Source organism: Camelus bactrianus, chromosome 6 (assembly GCF_048773025.1).
Source record: "Camelus bactrianus isolate YW-2024 breed Bactrian camel chromosome 6, ASM4877302v1, whole genome shotgun sequence".
Lineage (NCBI taxonomy): Eukaryota > Metazoa > Chordata > Mammalia > Artiodactyla > Camelidae > Camelus > Camelus bactrianus.
This window is the reverse complement of record NC_133544.1, coordinates 80,619,129-80,640,044: the sequence shown is the minus strand read 5'-3', so window position 1 is coordinate 80,640,044 and position 20,916 is coordinate 80,619,129. Positions and strand designations below refer to the sequence as shown.

Below are 20,916 nucleotides of genomic sequence, written 5' to 3'. Positions count from 1 at the left end.
CTCTAAGATAAGCAGTCTCAGATCCAAGCAATAAAAGAATCCAACTAGATCAAAACTTATCTTATTCACCTGCTTTTAATATTCATAAACATTCATTCCTGCCCTTCAAAAAAGTATTTAAAAATTGCCCTGTGTTTAATGCATCCATATTAGAGATAAAGAATTAAAGACATAAAGTATGAGTTAAATAGCTAAGATTCTGAGGCTTAGTCACTAAGAAGACAGTAATTTGATGCTGCCTGTAGCAGAGAAAGACATCAGAGCAAAAGCATACATTTTCCTATCCTATAAGTGGTATTCTTAGTTCAAACAAAGCAAAAAACAACAAATCAGAGGCCATAGAGATGATCAGAGGTAGAGTTTGGGCCTGTGACAAAAACTGTTTGCAAAGATGGCTATGACATTTCCTCCTGTAACTCTTTGCAATGTGGCTGTTTTGTTCCATCGAAAGATGGAATTTATTTCGCTAGCTAGCCCTTGAATCTGTGCTGACCCTGTGACTTGTTTTGACCAAGGAAGATAGTAGAAGTAACTCTGTGTGTAACCTTCAAGACTAGAAGGTTACCCAATGGGTGCAGCTGCATGAGTGAGTCTAAGTGAAACCAGCGGAGGAACTCCCCACCCGATCCACAGAGCGTAAGAAATAATCATTGTTTTAAGCCACTCAGTTTCAGAGAGATTTGTTACACAACAATAGATAACTTAAATGGGATCATTTCCTTGCTACTTTTAGATTAAAATACATTACCACTATAGCTTGTGACTCAAAAGCAATGAAGACCTACTACATCAGTTTCACGCTTAGTGTTAATTACTCTGCAAAATGGAATAAGGAGTCAGGACTTTCATTGCTATCAACAAAAGAAAATAGCAACTTAGAGTGTAAGACATCTGTAGGAAACCTGTGGCCTTCACAACCAGAGGAAACATTTAAAACCCCTCAAACAGATGAACTCACTTGGGAAATTCAGTATTTAAAATATATGGGGGGGGGAGGGTATAGCTCAGTGGTAGAGTGCATGCTTGGCATGTACAAGGTCCTGGGTTCAATCACCAGTACCTCCAGTACCTCCATTTAAAAAAAATAAATAAGTAAAAATAAGTAAATTAAATTAAATATCCCCCCACCCCTCCAAAAAAGAAAAAAAAAATGTCTTCATGCCTCAAAATAAATAAATAAACAAAGCCTATGGATCGTTCTCCAATAAAGAACTGATAATAGATATATCTAAGAGCAGCATCATAACTCTCTAGATTTGTGAGTAGAAATTTCAGTTATCTCTGCAGGTAAGAATAAGAATGACACAAATGAAGCCCCTTAACATTGAAGATAACACTGAAGATAAAAATCCTTGAGTGCTATGATGTGGTAGTCAGGTTCCAAGAGGGCTCCCAGTGATTCTCATTTCCTAGTATTCACTCTCTTGGGAAATACTCTCCCACACTAAATCGTGGCTGGCCTGTGCATCTAATAAAATATGGTAGAAGTGATGGCGTGTGACTTCTGAGGCCAGGTTATAAAAGGCATTGCAGTTTCTACCTTGGTCTCTCTCTTGGAGCATTGGCTCTTGGGGAAGCCAGCTGCTATATTTTGCAGCACTAGGGAGAGGACCACGTAGTGAGAAACTGAGGCCTCCACCCAGCCACCTGGATCAATGTGTCAGCCACGAGAGGGTGCTGTCTTGGGAGCAGGTCCTTTAGTCTTAGGCCTTCAGATGACTGTGGCCATGGCTGACATTTTCCTTTTTAGATAGCTTAATTGAGGTTACAATTTACCGTAAAATTCACTAATTCTAAATGTACAATTCAATGATTTCTAGTAACTTCACAGAGTTGCACAACCATGACCACAATTTAATTTTAGAATATTTTCATTATGCCAAAAGAAACCCCACGCCCATTAGCAGTTACTTCCCATTACACCACCTGCCTTGGGGCAACCACTAATCTATTTTCAATGTCTATAGATTTGCCTTTTCAGAAAACTTAATCTAAATGGAATCATGCAATATGTATTTGTGTGTGTGTGTGTGTCTAGCTTCTTTTTTCAGTATCTGGCTGACATTTTGAGACACTCAGAACCAGAACTTCCCAACTAAGCCATTATTGATTTCTTGATGTACACAAACTGTATATTTATTGTTGATCTTAGCTGCTAAGTTTTGGGGTAATTTGTATATGTACAATATTATGTATAGTAATAGGTAACTAGTACACAGGAGTACGTGATTACTTCTGGGAAACTAAGTACCTTAGACATCCAGTGTTCCATTAAACCCAACCACAAAGGTACAATATTTGTTACTAATAAAACATGTAGACTTCCAGTTATAAAATAAATAAGTCATGGATATGCAATATACTGCATAGTGACTACAGTTAACAATACTGTATTGCATATTTGAAGTTGCTAAGAGACTAGATCTTAAATTCTCATCACAAGAAAAAATTTTTTGTAACTATGTGAAGTCATAGATGTTATAGACTTATATGGTGTTGATTTTGTTACTGGGAAAAGGAAAATAAGAATTAGCTCAGTTCTTAGTCACCAAAAAAAAAGAATTTTTGATGAGAGACAAAAAGCATGATAGAGGCAAGATTTTTATTAGTGAAATAAAAAAATAGTGAAAGATAGTACACTCCTGAGAATGGGGAGTGAGCCAAACCAAGAGAGGAAAAATGGCGCCATTCCTTTGTTTTTCCTGTTTTTATATCCTGGTTTCCTGATTGATTGATTGATTGATTGACAGATAGATAACTCAGATTCCCTGCGCTCTGGTTGATTGACAGCTCATGTTCCTTGTGTTCTAGATTGTCCCTTTCCCCGTCCTCTCCCCCTGCCCAGTGCTCATTTCTATCTAAACTACCTAACAATTTTACAATATATATAAATATTGAATCATTATGTTGTACACCTGGAACTAATATGATGTTATATGTCAATTACACCTCAATCAAAAACAGAAACTTGTGGACATGAGAAGCTTTCCCTTACGGTTGCATTGGTATGCTTTGTTAATGATACAAAACTGATGCTTTTTCAATCTTTAAAATAAAGGCATTTCCAGATCAGAAGAAAGAATCCCCATTTTATTTTTAGGTCCATGCAAAAAAAGTTGGATAAACAAGGAAGAAACGACTGTGGACAGTTAAAATGTGGTACAGCTGTCCGAGTGGGTGGGCTATAAAGGAAACTTGCTGTATTAGTCTGGAATGAGTTTTGGTTGATCAGACCAGACAATAAAAACCTTGGCTGTAATTCCAGAAGATGTAACTAGCCAGTTGCAACCTTGAGATGTCGCTTTATGGGTCATTTAAAGGATTCATGAGGGAAGAGAGGAACAGGTGGATGAAATCTTTACATTTCAAGTTGATACCAAAAGGAAGAAGGAAGAGGCCTCCAATTTCACACTTGTGTGAATGGGCCAAAACTTCATGGAATGTTGTAAAACGAGAGTCAGTTGTGAGATGGCTTAAATAATGCAGAATTAAAAATGCTCTTGACAATCTAAGTACAACTTTTTGTTTGATAATGGTTCTGACTCAGTTTCTAATGCAGTGAAAGTTGAAGATTAAGAGATTCACCTAAAATCCAGTAGTAGCAACGGTTTTTCAAGCTTTGAAACTATTTAAATTTTGAGGGTGAAGATTAAGGTCTTTTTGACACTTAGAAACAGTGTTCATTTCTTGGTATACAGCTATTCACTAAAACACTAGCTCCTATAACACATACGCATTTTTTTCTGTTATTCAATGTGTATTAATGTTTAGTAAATATCTACCTTTACATGTGAACATGATGTTGGAATTTCTTGCAATCTATTAATTTGCTGTGTGTTTTTTCCAGTTTTTACTGAAAGGTTTGTCTACATGTATTAAACCTTCTTGAAAAGGAATTTAAAAAATCTATTACATTTAACTGCTTGTTTTATACCAATATTTACTGATATATACTATATATAGGAATTATCTCAAATTTATTTGATACTGTGGCATTTTAATTGCTGGTACCAAGGTGCAGCACTGGTATTTGCCTTTATGGTACTTCATGCATATGGGGCTTCATTTTGTGTGTGTGTGAATTTTGTTGTCTGCTATCCACGATTTTTTTTAAAGCTATATGGTTTAGTAACTTTATTCACAGTTAGTACTATACAATTAAATATACAGAAACTGATTTCCCATAATCCAATATACTGTACATAGTATACTAACATTAGCATGAATTATTTCCTTCCACAAAACCACTGAAAATCATTTAAACACTTTCACACACACACACAAATAAATACATGTATAGTGAAAGTTACTTTCGAATAATTTTTCTTAAAAAATTGGGTGCTCTTATTCACACTAAAATCTTGTATGTCAGTGCAAATAAAGTACTACGATTCGGGCACTGGGGACGCAGAGAAAATGAGATACCGATTCTGACTTGAAATAATCTAAGACTCTAGTAGAAGAAACAGACACAAACCAATTCTTAGATTGTTATGTGATAATGTGTGTTTCAGGAGGAAGAAGCTTCCCGGTGTTTGGGGATAGACAAGGAAGGTTTTACCAAGTAAGTGACTTTTAAACTAAATTGTGGCTGATGAGGTCAAAAAGGGGAAGGAGGGCACTCCAGACAGAGCAAAGAGCATGAACACGGAAGCTTAAAAGAACAAAGTATCCTCTGGAGACAGCAAATAGCTCCGTGGGGCAGGAACGTAGTGGGTGTGAGGGAACAGCCTGAGATAAAACAAGATAAGGCAGAAGCTGTAGGGAATGGAGATTTTAAGCAGAGGAATTTTTCCCTTAATAAGGTTTCTCAGTCTGCAGAGCTGTATGGATTGGAGAGCAAGGAGATGGAAGGCAGTCAAACCAGTTAGAAGAGTTTTAGGGTAATTATATGAGAAATGATGAGGTCTGAAACTAAGGGAAAGGGCAGCAGGAATAATGAAGGGCATGAATTAGGGACCTCAAAAAGAGACCTTTGGATGTGGAGAGATGGGGGGCAAAATTGGTTCTGCAGTTTCTAGTTTGGATGACTGAGGGGAACAGTCATGCCACCAAATGAAAATGAAAATGAAAATGCCCTAGGTCATTGGGAATTATCTTTTCCTCCTTCTTTTCACTGAACAGATTACCAAATGCTGTCAAGTCTTTGCCTCCAATCTTCCCCACCCTTCTAATTATCCTAAACTGGCCACAAAATCCTCTTCCTAAAGCAGCTCTGATTGTATACATACCTGCTCAGAAACATGTGAAGGATTCCCCACTGCAGCTAGAATGAAATCTAAGCTTTTTTAGTGGAATTTTCAAGACTCTACACGTACAGGCTAGCCACAGGCTACCTCTTGGATACTTTTCTCTCTTGTTAACTACCATTTCCCCATCATATATATTGCCAGCTTTTAAACATGAATCTAATCTGTGTTCCTTGAACACATCCTGTCATTTTACACTTCTAAGCCTTAGCTGAGGCTCTTCCTTCCTTCCTTTTTCTCTCTCTCTCCTTCCTTCCTTCCTTCCTTTGTCTCTTTTTTTCCCCTGGTATAGGGTTTATTGATAAAGCAGAATTTCTTCAGGCTATTTTCCCTATTTGAATGCAGTGTTTCTTGTCCATCTCAGCCTGCCAAAATTCTGCTCTGTTCATGTCAGCCTCTCCATGACGCTTTACTCCTTCCCTTAGTCAAAAGTATTCTTCCTTTCCTGTCGTGCATAGACTTTTGTGTCTCAAACCTAACACTTTTGGCGTTCTGCCTGGTTTTGTTACTGGGAAAAGGAAAATAAAAATTACCTTGGTTCTTAGTCACCCGAAAAAAAGATTTTTGACGAGAGACAAAAAGCGTGATATAAGCAAGATTTTTATTAGTGAAATAAAAAAAGAAATAGTAAAAGATAGTACACTCCTGAGAATTGGGAGAGGGCCAGTCCAAGAGAGGAAAAATGGCACCGTTCCTTTGTTTTCCCTGTTTTTATATCCTGGTTTCCTGATTGATTGATTGATTGATTGACAACCCAGGTTCCCTGCGCTCTGGCTGATTGACAGCTCAGGTTCCTTGTGCTCTGGTTAATTGACCGCTCAGGTAACCCTGTGTTCTCGAGTGTTCCTTTCCCCTTCATCTTCCCTTGCCCAGTGCTCATTTCTGTCTAAACTGCCTAACAGTTTTATAGATAGTCGTGTCTTGGTCCCTTCTACTTTCTTGCCCCAGTGACTCAGTCACACATAGTATAGGCTCAGAACCTCTTGATGAATTAAGCTGAAGCAGGATTCTGATCCCTGTATCTAGCAGTTTGGAAAAATCAATCGATTATGTTAGAATCCATGCCATTACGCATTAAAAAAAAGTCTAGAGGAATCAACTCGTTCTAGGGGGCTCATTCGCTGTCTAGAACAACCATGACAAAAGGTGGGAACAAAATAATTTGCTGTCAGGGGAGTACTTCTCTGAACAGTTACAAGATGCCTTTCTTGTTTACGAAAAATAAAATTTTTGCGCTGTACTTTAAAAAAGCCCTAAAATTTTCCAAGGTGTAATCTCCCAGTGATGGGTGACCTCCTGAGGTCAATGACATTGACCATCACGCAGTGTACTTGGGAATGGATTAGAAACTCAGCAAAACAGCCAGGCGGCGCGCCCCCACAGTGGGACAGCTGCATGGCCCCGAGCGGCCTCGCCCCGCCCCGCGGCCTCCCTCGCGCCGCCCCCAGCGGCCCCAGCCGGGAGGCTCCAAGGGAACTCCCGCAGGTCTGCGCGCGCAATCGCGGGACGAGGGTCCGCGCGGCGCGCGCAATTGCCCTGGAAACCAGTGCGCGCGCACGCGCAAACGCCGGGAGGGGGAGAAGGACTGAGCTAAGGGCTTCACAGCGGGAGGAGGGGTTTACCCTTCTCTCCACAGACGCTCGCGTCTCCCTCGGGCGGAACGTCCCTTCCAGCACGCGCCCGGCTCGCGCGCTCCCCTGGCGCCCCTTCTCCCCCCGCCTCACACGCACCCTTGCCCTCCTCCCGCATTTCTGCGCCGGTGCAGCACGCTGTGGGAGCATCCGGGCATTTCCTCAGCCGAGCGGTGGCGGCGGCGGCGGTCGAGGAGCTCCCATGGCAGGGACGAGGCGGGGGGAAGGCGAGAGGGGGGCGAGGCCTTAAGCCGGAGCCGCTGCGGGGTGGGTCCCGAGGGAGGCGGAGCGGGAAGCGCTCAGGCGGCCGGAGAAGGGCCGGGCGCGCGGATTGTTGCGCCTCTCGCGCATTCCCCTGGCCAGCCCCGGCTCCGGAGATGCATCTGCATCAGGTCCTCACCGGGGCTGTCAACCCTGGAGACAACTGCTACTCCGTGGGCAGCGTCGGGGATGTCCCTTTCACGGTGAGCAGGTCCGGGAGCCCGAGAGGGAAAGACCGGGTCCCGACGCGGGGGCCGAGACCCCCTGTCCAGGGCCCACGCCTCTCCGGGAGGCTGCGAGCTGTTGGCGGGCCCCACCCGGGTCCCCTTTGCACCCCTATTTAGGGGGGCAGGCCGTGGGACTGTAAGTTCTCCGGCTCCTGGAGGAAATTACCCGTCAGGGGAAGGGATTAGGACTCCACCGCACTGTCCGCCCTCAGCAAACGGGCCCTGGAGGGTGACTGGATTGGAAGGTTCCTCTCCTAGAATGGCCCCGGGTCTGGTGGTGGAGGAAGATGGTTGCAGTCGCTGAAACCCCAGAGCGTCCGTTTCGCACCTGCTCTCGGCCTGGAGCGCAGAGACTAGGTCTTGTCTGGGAGCGTGGAGGCGATGCTGCGCCTGGCTCCCCCTGCCCGCTGTGTTAGCGAGGAGCCGCTGGAGCGTGTGGTGTTAAGCCTGACCCTCTATTTCCTGATATACAGAATCTTAATTCTAGCAAGAAAATAGAAAAATTCGTTCTCTGCCCCCGAAAGATTTAGAATGCAGTGGTTAGAGTGACAGTGGCCTGGAGAGCTCTTATTTATCATGAGATCATAGTTTGGTAACCTCCCTAGATAATATTTTAATCCGTTTGCAAGGTGGACTGGTTCATTTGTTTTTAAGGTAAGACAGTGTGAAAATTTTATGACAGTGTTTTTCTGGCTTGTGCGACTAAAGTGTATGTAAACAGTAATGTGCTAGAACCTCTTTAAAATGTAGATAAAATAGCCATGTTTCTCAACGAGCTTGGATGGATGAGAATGGGGTATTGTTAGTATAGACAGTTCAAACCAAGCCCTAGAGCTTCTTTTACCCCTAGAAAGACTCGTGGATTAACATGAGTTCCATTTTTGTATAAATTTATACATGGTTCTCCTTAGAAGGAACTATAGACAATGAGACTTCGATTAAATGCACATTGCTATTGATAACTATTCTGCTTAATAAAATTGAAAATAGCGTAATGATATGCTTTTTAGGCAAGGCAAACACTTTGATCTGATGTCTGCTTTCCAGCAGCGTGAATTTAAGGCTGCAGGAATAAGAAAAGCTCCTGCAAAACTGCAGAATCATTATGTAGCACAGTGCATTGTGGAACAGAATTTATCGTTGTGATACATTAGAAGTAACCCCGTATGGTTATTTTAATTGTAATTGTAATCAACTCGGCTTTGTACAATTCAGAATGAACTCTTTAAAAATATAATTTTCTTGACTTGTATTGTTAAACCTATCCCCTATCAGTGGTGTCATCTGTGTTTTGTGTACACGTGACCTAAAGATCCATATAGTGTTGACCTTGGACTTGAAGTGTGTAGACAATCTTAGGGTTATAGAGAGAAGAAATTTCCCTCTCCTGATTGTGTAGGTGGGGAGGAAGTTTCCCAGGGTTAGAAAAGCAAGCTTTCTCCATCAGGAAACAAATCTGTAATCTTGGTAATGGGGTATTCCCACTCTATCATGGTGGTAGTAGTTTTCTGTTTCCATCTAAACTGGGGTGGTGTCTCACTGTGGGCCTGGTATATAAAGCTTAACAGGTTCAGGTGCCCTCTGGAAAAAGCCAGTGCAGGAACTGTTATGCGGCGCAGGTGTGGTTATGCTGCAGGCCACCCATTACCAGGTCGTTGGAATCATTTTCAAACCTTTCTCTACCTCCCTAGTTCAGCCTGTCAGCAAGTGTAGCTGACTCTCTGCAGTGACTATTAGATTTACCCCTTTTCATGTCCTTAGTGACCACCTTATTGTAGAATCTTATTTGCATTACTTAATATTAAAAACTTCCAAACTGGTTTTCCTGACATCTCTGATCACTTCAGTTTATCCTCCACACAGCTGCTGGTATAATAATTTTCTTAAAATACCACTTCGCCATACCATTCTTGACTCAGGAATATATAGTTGTTCCTAATAGCTGTGTTACGAAATTTAAACTTGTCAGATATTCTTCTGCTATCTTTGATTTTATATTTGATTATATGTTCTCATTTTGGCCCCTCTGCTGTAGACATACTAATCTTATTCCAGCCTACATTGTTATGTTGCAACAAAAGAATCCTTGCTTTTTGTTTTCCCAAATATTGACTCAGAATTTACCTGGTTTAGGTCTGTCTGTGACACTGATTATTTAGGCTCTTGTCATTTACCAACCTGTGTTGTACACCATCTCATTTTAATTTCTTAGTTTTGAATGCACTGATCCAGTTATAATTTTGCCTTGAACTAGAAATGAACTTTTGGACTCTGTGAAGAACAGAGTTGCTTAAAAAAAAATGAGAGCAAGTTGTTTTCAAGTACTCAGGAATCAGCTAACAATTATTTGAATGCCTATGTTGGTATACTAAAAAAGAAGGAATTAGAAAAAAGTACAGCTTCTTTTTGTAGAGTGTGCTGTTCGATTTGTATAGCAATCAGATGAAAAACTTTAGTTCTGGGTCAGATGACTAAAATGGAGAACTGCCAGGACTGGAATGGAGGTCTTGTGACTTCTCCTCTGGTGGGCTTTTCTCTGTAGTGTTTCTTTCCTATCAGAGAGCCTGCTCTGAAGGATGTGTGTGGGAGGCCTTGAGGTGGCCACTGTAACTGTCTTGGAGCTAGCCAGTGATAACCTGAGGACCTTTCCAAAACAGGGCAGATCATTTATTTTAGAGTCTTTGAACATAGTTTTTGAAAAGGAATTGTTCTAAAAGAATTTTGAAGTGTTTATGACATTGTCATTGAAGCACAGTGTATTAAACATATTGCACTGTGTGGTGGGTGGTGGTGGTGTGATTGGCTGGGCTGTGAATGACTGTGCGTGATTATGTCACCAGGGCCTGATGTCTCCTGTGGTGATATGGTGGTGCAGTTTGGAGTGGACAACCTCAGTGATGCGTATACTTGTAGCGCTAGCATGTGGACTATGATGGTTTTCACTTGTATTTTGGCAGTTAGCAATTTTTAAAAATATTTGTGATTTTGTAAATAATAGCTGTACATACCACTTTTTGATGATTTTGTTCTTTTCAGTGTGAGAGCTAAGTTCTGGAAATACTGTTATTGTGCGATAAGTCAGGTCCCAGATAGTCCAAGGTTGATGATCTCCTACCTTGTATGAGCTTTGTTGTACTTTATTTTGCCATTGAGACATTTCCAACTACCGTCTCATAGATAAGAGGACGTTTTAAGTCTTACTTCAACAGAGAGTATAAATTTCTCCTTTTTTATATTGTTTATTACTTTTTGAAAATAGTCCTTCATTTAAAATTTTTGCTTTTCTATAAGAATTAAAATATAAAATAATGATGGTACATGATTATTAATTAAAACTTTTTCACCTTTTGGCTTTAAGGGGTGCAGACTGTATTTTCAGGCATATAGGGGCCTTGATGATATCCAACCTGATACAAATTCTACACATAGATAAAAGTTTACAGAAATTAGTAAGTCTTTTCCAGTCTCAGGGAACTTATACTGGCAGAGATTAAAAAATGATGTAGATAATTATAATGTAAGGCAAATGAAAGAGATGACACGTAGTTGGGGAGATAAAAAAGGATTTCATGGGAGATTGACACTTGGAAAAATAGAGGGGTATTAGGCATTTCTGAATGGTAAGAACAAAAAAAACCAAGGAATGGTGTGGTATAAAGGATACATTATTGGGTGACTATCCCTTCACAAAAGTGATTAAAAAAAAAAACAGGACTTCTTTGTTAACTAGTGAATACCCTTAGAATGTTAAAATATAATCTGCAGACATTACCCACAGCTTTTTAGGAAAATAGATCAGTATTCTGACATTCTTGACTTTTGTTGTTGTTACTGTTTTTTCTAGTAATGAATAAAATGAATAAAAAAATTTATTTAAAAGTTAGAAGATAATGTTATATGATCTCTTTTTGTAGTATTTTGCTATATTTTAATTCCATAGTAGTAGAGTAACATGCCAGTCTTAGAATTATGGCAAAAGTGAACTTTGAAAATGATCAGCCTGTGTATATATTTAGCGAGTGTTTGTTGAACACGTGGGTGTGTGAGGCTCCATGGAGATTTAAAAAAAAAACACCAACAAACCCAAAAAACCATAGTCCTGATTTCAGGAAGTTTAATTAAAGAATTGTAGGAACCTGGTGATCTCCTAGGAGAGTTAAGAGGTGTACTTAACCACAGCAGACCAGCTGTGTGGTACTATGAGCCACTTAAATTCTTGCGGGAATTCAAAAGAAGTGAGAGATCACTCTTGGCCCGGGGAACTTTGGAGTTGGACAGAAAAATGCTTCTGTGCTGGCTGGTTATCAGTAGGTGTAACAGCTTTACCTGTTGACAGCACGTGTTGAGAATAAAGGGAAAGACAGAAGCCAAGAACTTAGAATGGACGTGTATCCAGGAGAAACTAGCCCATTTATTCTTGGAGAGTAGCTTCTTGTTTGTTTAAATTGGTATCATTCAGAGTTTGTGGCCTTGTGTTTGGTGTCAGCTTATAGGTGAATATGAGGTTCTGTAAGTTTTTACTTAGGTCCCTGTGTAGATTGTTAATTAGCCTTCTTGCTTATGTGAAAAGACTCCTAGCAGCTACCCAGAAACTCTGGTACAGTCCCAAGTAAGGCCTTCCCAGAAATGGGAGGTCAGAGACTAACTACATATATGACTTTGGCTAAAACACTAAAACTTTTTTAGGTTTTTCATCTGTAAAGTGAAGTTCTTAAATTAGATTCTCTTTAAGTATTCAGACCTTGGGTGGCATTATATGGACTTCTCTAGAGATTTCCCAGGACCAAAAGAGAAAATGGACCAGAAACTTAAAGCGATTGTGGTGAAGTTGTAGGTCTGGAGTCTCTGTTTATACACCCCTCCACCTGTATGTACAAGACTGTTGGTCAGACTTTACAATCAGGGAGTCTGACCTCCTTTCTGGCTCAGGGATTAAGCCATGCAGAGCCTCTGTGAAGTAGTGGTTCTTCTCTGGGCTCACAGTTGAGGAGGAGGCTCTTACTTACGATGGTATTCTCAGCATCTGGTAGATGGTCCTGTCACAGTGCCGGTGGAGTGGGAGATGGGGTCAGAGCGGTGGTGGTCAGGGTTCTCCACCCCTAAGTAGATACACTCCTTTCTGTTCTTAGCGCTTTGGATATTTGAAAGACGGCTTGAGAAATAATAATCAGTATCTTTACTTGGATCGTGGGACATTTTTAGAACAAATCAGCGTTGCAGTATTTAATCATCAAAAAGAGCATAGGATGTTGGGCTACAACTGCAGTGGCGCAGTGGAAAAACAAGTCATGCCTGACCAATTTAATTTCCTTCTATGATGGAAAGCAAAGCCGTGTTTAAAGGGGGATAATAATAGAGAATATCTGTAATTCAGATTCAGTAAAGCTCTTCAGCCTGTGGGTTATTTTTTAAAACAAGTTTGGAAGCCAGATATTTTAATAGAAGTTTTAGGGTTCTTAATCTTTTTGAGTTTGGAGAACCCTTTTTCATTGTACTTTTGCTCTGGAACCCTGATTCCTGTTGTGGAAGGATAGGGCCTGTTTTTGAGGAAGCAGGTACAATCATACAGGTGGTACAATTGTGTTTTCTTTCTCCTGGAGATAGGTCATGTGAGCCTGGCACCTGATGTATGTAGGTGAAGCCAGTTGCGCTTGTTACACTCAGACCTTCTCATTCATGATCATGAAGGGCTCCTTTAGTGCAACCCCTTTCCTCCATCCTTGCCTAAAAATATGGTGAGCTCATAGCTCTTTGATAGAGAAGTCAGTCGGTAGAAAGGGGTCACTGAATAGAGCCGGACTCCACTGTACAGGATAATTTGGTGTGGTGATTTGAAAGGCATAGATAACATCCTCTTAGATTATCATTGGAGATATGTTCCTTTAGGGCCATTCTAAAAACTGAGCCCTTTTAGGAATATAACATTTAATTTAATTCATACTAAGTCATGATGTTTTCCTCTTGTGACTTTGGAAGAAACCCAGGAAACCTGTGACTCTATGGGCATTACGCAAGGGGGCATAGATGGATCCCCTCTCCCCCTCAAAAAACATAAAAGTTTTGACTTAGACTCAGTTCAAAGACACACATACTTTATATGGTAGCTGTAGTTCAAGAACAAAATGCCAGCATTTTCCTGGTAGTAATGACTTTGGTTTTGTGATCTGCTAACAACTTCTTCATGTCTTCTCTGGCCTTGACTGTATCCACACTTGGGAGGATCTAATCAGAAGGAGATATTCAGATTATTGTCATGTACTCTAACCATAGAATCTTTTATGTGGATGAGTTGTCAGTGTTTCCAGCAAAGGCCAGTTCCTCCATTTATACCAGTGCTCTTAAACTGGGAGCGGTTTTGCTCCTTAGGGGACATTTGACAATGTCTGGAGACATTTGTGATTTTTACAAGGTTGTGGGGAAGGACTAGCCTCTAGTGGAGAGAGCCAGAGATCCTGATAAACGTCCTACAATGCTCAGGACTGCCCCCCACCATGAAGAAGAATTTTTCAGCCTAAAATGTCAGGACTGTTGCACTTATGAGAAACCCTAATTAATATCGTAGTTCCCATCCCCTCTTACCTACTTAAGGATGTTGCTCTAGCAGTTTCTTCTTTTCTCTCCTGTAAAAGTGCCTTTTCTTCCTTATTGAAATACTTTGTTCAGTTAGATCTCCTGGTCTTTGGTTTTCCTCTGTTTCCTTTAACCACTCTTCTTAGCCTGATTCCAGATTCCTGATATCCAGCTGTTTCTTTGCAATCTCCCTTTTGAATGTTTATCTCGTAACATTTTCCTCCTCTAGCCTTCCCTAAAATCAGTAAGTGGCTACTTCACTTTTTTTTTCCCCCTAGTTCTCTGCGAGTCTTCCACTCTTTTCCTTGTTAAATGTCCTGTATCTAATACTGGCAGTTTCTGCTCACTGTACGTTCAGGATGCATCCAGAATCTGCCCACTTAGCACCTGTGCTGCTGCCACCCTGGTCCAGGGCACCATCATTTCTTTTCAGGATTGTGGTAGCTCTTAACAGGCCTCCCAGCTTTGTTTGCCTTTAGTCTCATCCTTCTTCAGTTTATTCTCAACATAGTAGGCAGAATGATCCTCTTAATATAAGTCAGATATTATTAGTCTTGTTCAGAACTTTCAAATGACTTCTTTTCACTTAGAAAAGACCCTTCAAGGCCCTTTACTGCTGTTTCTTTAGCACCTGGAACAAAAATTTGTTGGGTACAAAAAAGTACCCAAGAAATTAATAAATGGAAAAAGTGCTCAGTGTAATATACAACATTCTTATAATAAGTATAGTGACCACTTTATTTTATTTTTATTTTTTTTTTTTAGTGACCACTTTATAACACCATTTTTTATAGTACCATTTGATATAGGTCAGTGGCATTAGGCCATATTTAGATAAATGAATTTTATAGAATGGGGGTAGGGAGAGCTGAGATAATATAATCCAGATAGAAAGTTTTGCTGGTCTGGTTTATCCAAGGGTATATATCAGTATATGGAGGGGAATTGATAGACTGTATGCCCATCAAGCAGTTCTCAGTTTTCCACAGTTGTGCTTCTGAAAGACTTTAATACATAAAAAATTAGAGACTAACCTAATATCTGGAGTGTTGTGATTCTGTATTTTAAGAGCTACATGTTTTAAAAAATAGCTGAGCTGTGCCTGGAATTGAAAACTGAGGAGCCTGTTAAAGACATGATTGAGGTGGCTTCCCAACTTGGTGGTAAACTGAACTCAGCCAAAGGAGTATTCTTGGTTAGAAGCAAGATTTCCTTTAGAAAGTAACTTTAGGAATGTGCTAATATGTAGATAAATGGAACATTCAAACGTGGCTATCATTTTATGCTGGGAAAATTATAATCAAAAGCCAATTTGGCCATTAAAAACAGAAAGCAAATGGAAACTGTAAAGAACTCACTTTTGTTTTAAAAAATTATTAATATACTATCTGCATTGTGAAAAACTGTAATTCAGACAGTGTTGAAATACTGAAAGTAAAAAGGAGAGTAAAAAGGAAAGTTTCCGTTTCCCAGTAGAATTTTGGTTAGCCTAACTTGCTGGTTATCCTTGATTCAAAAAATATCTGTGCGCCTCGGCATTCTGCGTACGCTCTAAGGCAAACCAGCTATTCAGTCTGCACTGCTGTGCAAGAGGACTTGGTGTATGTTGTTATAAGCTATAAACTAGTTAAATTCCTATAAACTACCAAAGTGATAAGTTTGGTTGTAAAGTAATTGAACAGTAGCCCTACTTTCTGGCAGTATTTAGTAGTGTCAGTTGTATGGAGTTAATATAAAGAAACAAGACAATTTTTTTTGAAGATGTAGGATTAATATCTATCTTATATGTTAAACTGGTACGTGAAATGAGACGTTTTACAGTTTAGATCTGGTACAGGACTTTTAGATCTAGGAATTAAAGGATTTAATCAAAGCCATGTAGTGAAACCTGTGGCAGAATTAAGACTGGAACCAATAAGCATATGGGATCTAATTAAACTTAAAAGCTTTTCACAAAAGAATTCATTGACAAAAATGAAATGACAGCCTGTGGAATGGGAGAAAATATTTTCAAATGATATGACCTGTAAGGGAATAACTTGAAAAACAGCAAAAGAAAGATAAAATTATTTGTAATAGTACAATCCAGAGATAACCCCTCTTACCATTTTGGGAAATTGATCAGAGATTTCATGTAGGAGGCTTATATTACTGATTTGAAAATGTATCCATATTTTTTTCCTCCTTGAGTTTTGGGTAGTTATTTTTCTAAGAGTTTATTCTTCTGTTGGGCAGGTGTTCAACTTTATTAGTATAAAATTGTTCACAGCAGTCTCTTACTGCCTTTTTAAGGTCTGCAGCATCTGTTGTAGTGTGTCTTATTACTGCCGTTGATTATTTGTGGCTTCTCTTTTTTTCCAATAGAGACTGATCAACCTAATTTTTTAAAATAACCTACTTCTAACTTTATTAGTTCTTTCTATTATATATTTATTTTCTATTTCGTTAACTCTTGTTCTTAATTTATTATTTTCTTCTTTCTTCATTATTTGGATTAACTTTGCTGTTTTCCTCCTAATTTGTTGAGATAAATGTTCAGCTCACTCTACTAACATACAATTAGAATGTAAGTTTTATGTTCTTAAGACTTTATCTGCATGACACAAAGCTATTTTTTAAAATAACTGATAATTTAGAAATATGTTTCTAAATTTCCAAATATATGGAACTTTTCTAGTTATAATTCTGCTTACTAATTTCTAGCTTTGGTATATTGTGTCCAAACAACAGACAACATATACTTCTGATCTTTTTAAGTTTGTTCCTATTTCAATTGGTTAATTTATGTAAATGTTTCACGCATGTTTAAAAAAAGGATGTGCCTTGCAGTTGTTACAGTGTTCTACATATGTCATTTAGGTCAAGTTTGTTAATCATCTTGTTTAAATCCTCTAAAATTCTCTGCTTTTCTGTATGCTTTTTCATTCTCTTACTGAGAGAGAAATATGTGTTAAAATCTGTGAGTATGGATTTATTCCTGTCTTTTTGTAGATTTGTCAATTATTGCTTTATTTGTGCTTAAAATTCTAAATGATTATATCCTCCTGGTGAATTGACCTGTTTATCATTGCAAAGTAATCCGTTAAAAAACTTTATCTCTAGTAATGGTTTCTGTAGCCTACCTTACCTGATAAAATATAGTTTTATCAGCTTTCTTTTGGTTAGTAGTTTTGAAGTTTATTTTTTCCATCCTTTTATTTTCACTTTCTCTGGGTAGTTATGTTTCAGACCTGTGTCTTCTAAATATCCCATAGTTGGATTTTTAAAATTTAACCTGATAATTTTTGTGTAAACTAGAACTTTTAATTCATTTTTATTTAACGTAATTACTGGCATGCTTGTGTTTAAATTCACCATCTTTTAGGTGCCTTTGTTCTTTGCTCTCTTTTTTTCGCCTTTCTTGCCTCTTTTGAAATGAATATTCTTTTTCATTCCATTTTCCCCTCTAGTAGTCCTAAAGTTATACACTCTGTTTCTGTCCTGGGAATTATAACATGCATTCTTAACTTACCATTTGATGTACCAACGTCTGATGAGGCTTTACATTCCTTCCAGACAGTGCAAGAACCCTGTGTGTTCGTTTTTACTCTCTTACTGCTTAAAATCTGTCGTCCTCTGTGATAAAGCTGTTTATATTTATAAACTCTTTAGGACATTATTATTATTTTACATTGTCATTGCTTATTTAGATTTACCTATGTATTTACTGTTACTCTGCCTATCACTCCTTCTGGCATCCCTCACCTTCCAGTTGGATCATTTGCTTTCTTCCTGGAAAACCTCCTTTACAACTTCCTTTGGTGTGGATCTGTTGGTATTGTAATGTCATCTTTTGTTTGTCTGACATGTTTTTATTTGGTTTGATTCTTTAAAGACATTTTTGCTAGGTCGAGGATGGCAGTATTTTCTTTTGAGTATCTTGAGGCTATCAGCCCTCTGTCTTCTGGCCTCCTGTCTTTCTGTTGAGAAGTCAGCTGCCAGCGTGTTGCTTCTTTAGAAGTTGTATTTTCTTCTCTAGCTGCTTTTAAGACTTTTTTCTTTGTCTTTCTGGAGTTTTACTGAATTGTAACTATGTGTGCATATATTATAATATAATATAATATAAAAAAATATATATATTCAATCCTGTTTGGGACTTTTGAGATTTTTTGAATCTGAATTGATGTATTTCATCAAATTTGGAGAATTTTCAGCTAATATCTCTTCAAATGATGTCTCTGCCCCATTGTCCTCATGAGACTAACATATTAAATATAAATGAGACACTTTATGTCTAAACACCTCTCTTCTGTATTTTTTTTTTTTTTTTGTCCTTTTCAGCATTCAAGATGGTTTCTTCTAATCCATTTGCTAATCTTCAGTCATTTCTAATTTGCTTTATTGTACTTACTGCATTGGCTAGTACTAGATTTCTTTCTTGTTTTTTGTTTTGTATATGTCCATTATAAGCTTGAAGAAATGTCCTTCTATTCCTTTTTTGCTGAAATTTTTATCATGGAGACATCTTGAATATTGTCATTTTTTTTCCATTGATATGGTCACATGATTTTTCTTTGGACTGTTAATATGATAGATTATATTGATTTTTGCAAAATGGATCAGCCTTGTATGGTTGATATAAACTCCACTTGGTTGTGATGTGTATTATCTTTTTTACGTAGGGCCAGGTTTGATTTGCTAATGTTTTATTGAGCATATTTGCATCTATGTTCATTATTGACCTTATAGTTTTTTCACCTTGTATTGTTTTTGTTTGCTTTTGGTATCATTGTAATGCTGGTTTCATAAGATGAGTTTATAAGTATTCTTTCCTTTTCTGTTTTCTGTCAGGAACCATGTAGAATTGGTGTCATTTATTATAAGTTTTAGTAGGATTTGCCAGTTTCAGAAGGTATTTTTAATTGAAGTATAATTATTTAAAATATTGTATTAGTTTCAGACATACAGAATTTCAGAAAGTTTTTAACATCACATTCAATTTCTTTAATAGTAAAAGGACTGTTCAAATAATACATTTCATCTTGGATATGTTTTTGTAGTTTCTGGTTTTAGAGGAATTAGTCGTTTTCATCTATTTCATTGTTTTATTTATGTGTGTAAAATTATTTGTAGTATTTTATTATCCTTTTAATGTTTGCAAGATTAGTACTGACAGTCTCGCCTTTATTCTTCATATTGGTAGTTTTTGTCATCTTTTTTTTTCTGTGTGCCTTTCTTGAGATTTATAAGTTTTATTGGTCTTTTACAGAGAACCAGATTTTTATTTCATTCCGATTATCTTTCTGTTTTCCTGTTGTCAGTTTCATTGATTTCTCCTTTTATCTTTATTATTTCCTGCCTCCTGCACACTTTGAATTTGTTTTGCTCTTTTTCTGATTGACTAAGATGGGCACTTAGATTACTGATCTGAGAGTGTTCACCCATGCTTCTCTGAACATTTTTGTACTAGCCTCTTTAACATCTTTGTGTATTAATTTCAGGATCTGTGACTATTGGCTGCCCTTCCCATGTGAGTTGAGATTTTCTTAGTTCTTTGTATGCTGAGTAGTCTTGCATTGTAACCTGGACTGTTTAAAATATTGTTATGAAACTGTAGTCTTGTGTAAATGCTATGGAGGATGTTGATAGTTTGTTTTAGCCGGCGGTTGACTTACTTGGGTTCAGGCCAGAAGTTCTCACCAGCCTTCTATAGGTTGTAGTTTCAATGCCAGTTCTGTTTTCAAAGCCCTTGGCAGTGCTAGTTGGATATAACCTGTGTATGTGCCAGCCAGTGGCCAGAATAAGATGCTATAGACCTGGACAGTGGTCTCTCCTATAGCTCAGATCTGAGACCTGTTTATTCTGCTGCTTAAGGTATGATCCGTGCATGTGCTGCTCAGGAATGAGCCCAGGAGTTAATAAAAAAAGTTTATTGTGTTGCTCTTATGAGTGCTTTCCTTTTTGTGATTTCTCTGTTACTTTCTAGTTTCCTAGGGCTCCCCTTGGTGGTTCTCTGAATGGAAAGTTGAGACTTTAGTTACCCTGCTCTGTACTTCCTGTGACTGTATCTGTGTTCAGTGCCACGTAGCAGCAGGACAGAGAAAGGGAAAAAAAAAAAAAAAACCACAGGGGTTTTCCCTACTCTCTTGGGATCACAGCTTCTCATTTTGGAGTTGTGGGATTACTTGGGGGCTGGGATGTGAGGAAATGGAGAAAAGAAAAAAAAAAAAGGATAAATGGGGAATTTTTTCTCTCTTCTTGAAAATTAGGAGTCTCTTTTCCTACTTCTTGAGTTTCTCCTGGAGCTTTCATTATTGCTTTTTGGTTTCGTTCTAACTTTAGTTAAATCCTCTGCTAGTACAGTGGATTTCAAATTCTATTCTTTCCTACCTCACCTGCTACCATTTACTTTTTGGAGTCCTTTGATAGCCGTTCCATGCATTCTGTCCATGTTTTATGGCTGCATTCAGTGGGAGAGACGTAATATAATATCATTCTTACTCGGAACTGGAACTATGATACCGTTTTTCATACCATCAAAAAATACCAAGGACCAGCAATAAGTATAATAATGCATGTAGACGATTTCTGTGGGCAAAAGTGATAAAACTTTATGAAGAGACCTAAATAAAAGGAGATAAATACCATGTGTATGGACTGGAAGATTCACTCCTGTGAAGATAGCAATTCTTTCCAAGCTCATTTATAGCTTTGATGTATTCCCAGCCAAAACTTTTAAGAGAATTTTGTGGAATTTGATGGAATGATGCTCGATTTTATGGAAATTGATAGGGCCAAGGATAAATAAGACAATCTTCAAGAGCAATAAGATGAGAGGACTATTTCTACCAGCTCAAGACTTAATAAGGTTGTAGTCATTAAGACAGTGTGGTGGTGACGGCCTAAGAGCAAATACGCCACTATAACAACACAGAGCACCAGAAACAGACTCACACATTTACTGATGCTTGATTTACTTCTGACGATGTGGTAGCTTAG

General features: G+C 38.6%; 1 protein-coding gene across 3 annotated transcripts in view; it reads left to right on the top strand.

The window, feature by feature from the left end:
* The first annotated feature begins 5,957 nt into the window (after window positions 1-5,957).
* Window positions 5,958-20,916, top strand: part of DMXL2 (Dmx like 2) — a 133,236-nt gene continuing 118,277 nt past the window's right edge. For 2 of the 3 annotated variants that reach the window (XM_045506239.2, XM_010969516.3), the window contains exon 1: window positions 6,567-7,344. In XM_045506239.2, the coding sequence (XP_045362195.2) occupies window positions 7,258-7,344 (87 nt within the window). In that variant the 5' untranslated portion in view covers window positions 6,567-7,257. Of the gene's footprint in view, window positions 7,345-20,916 lie in introns of all 3 variants that reach the window. The other variant, XR_012507665.1, reaches the window with a different exon arrangement.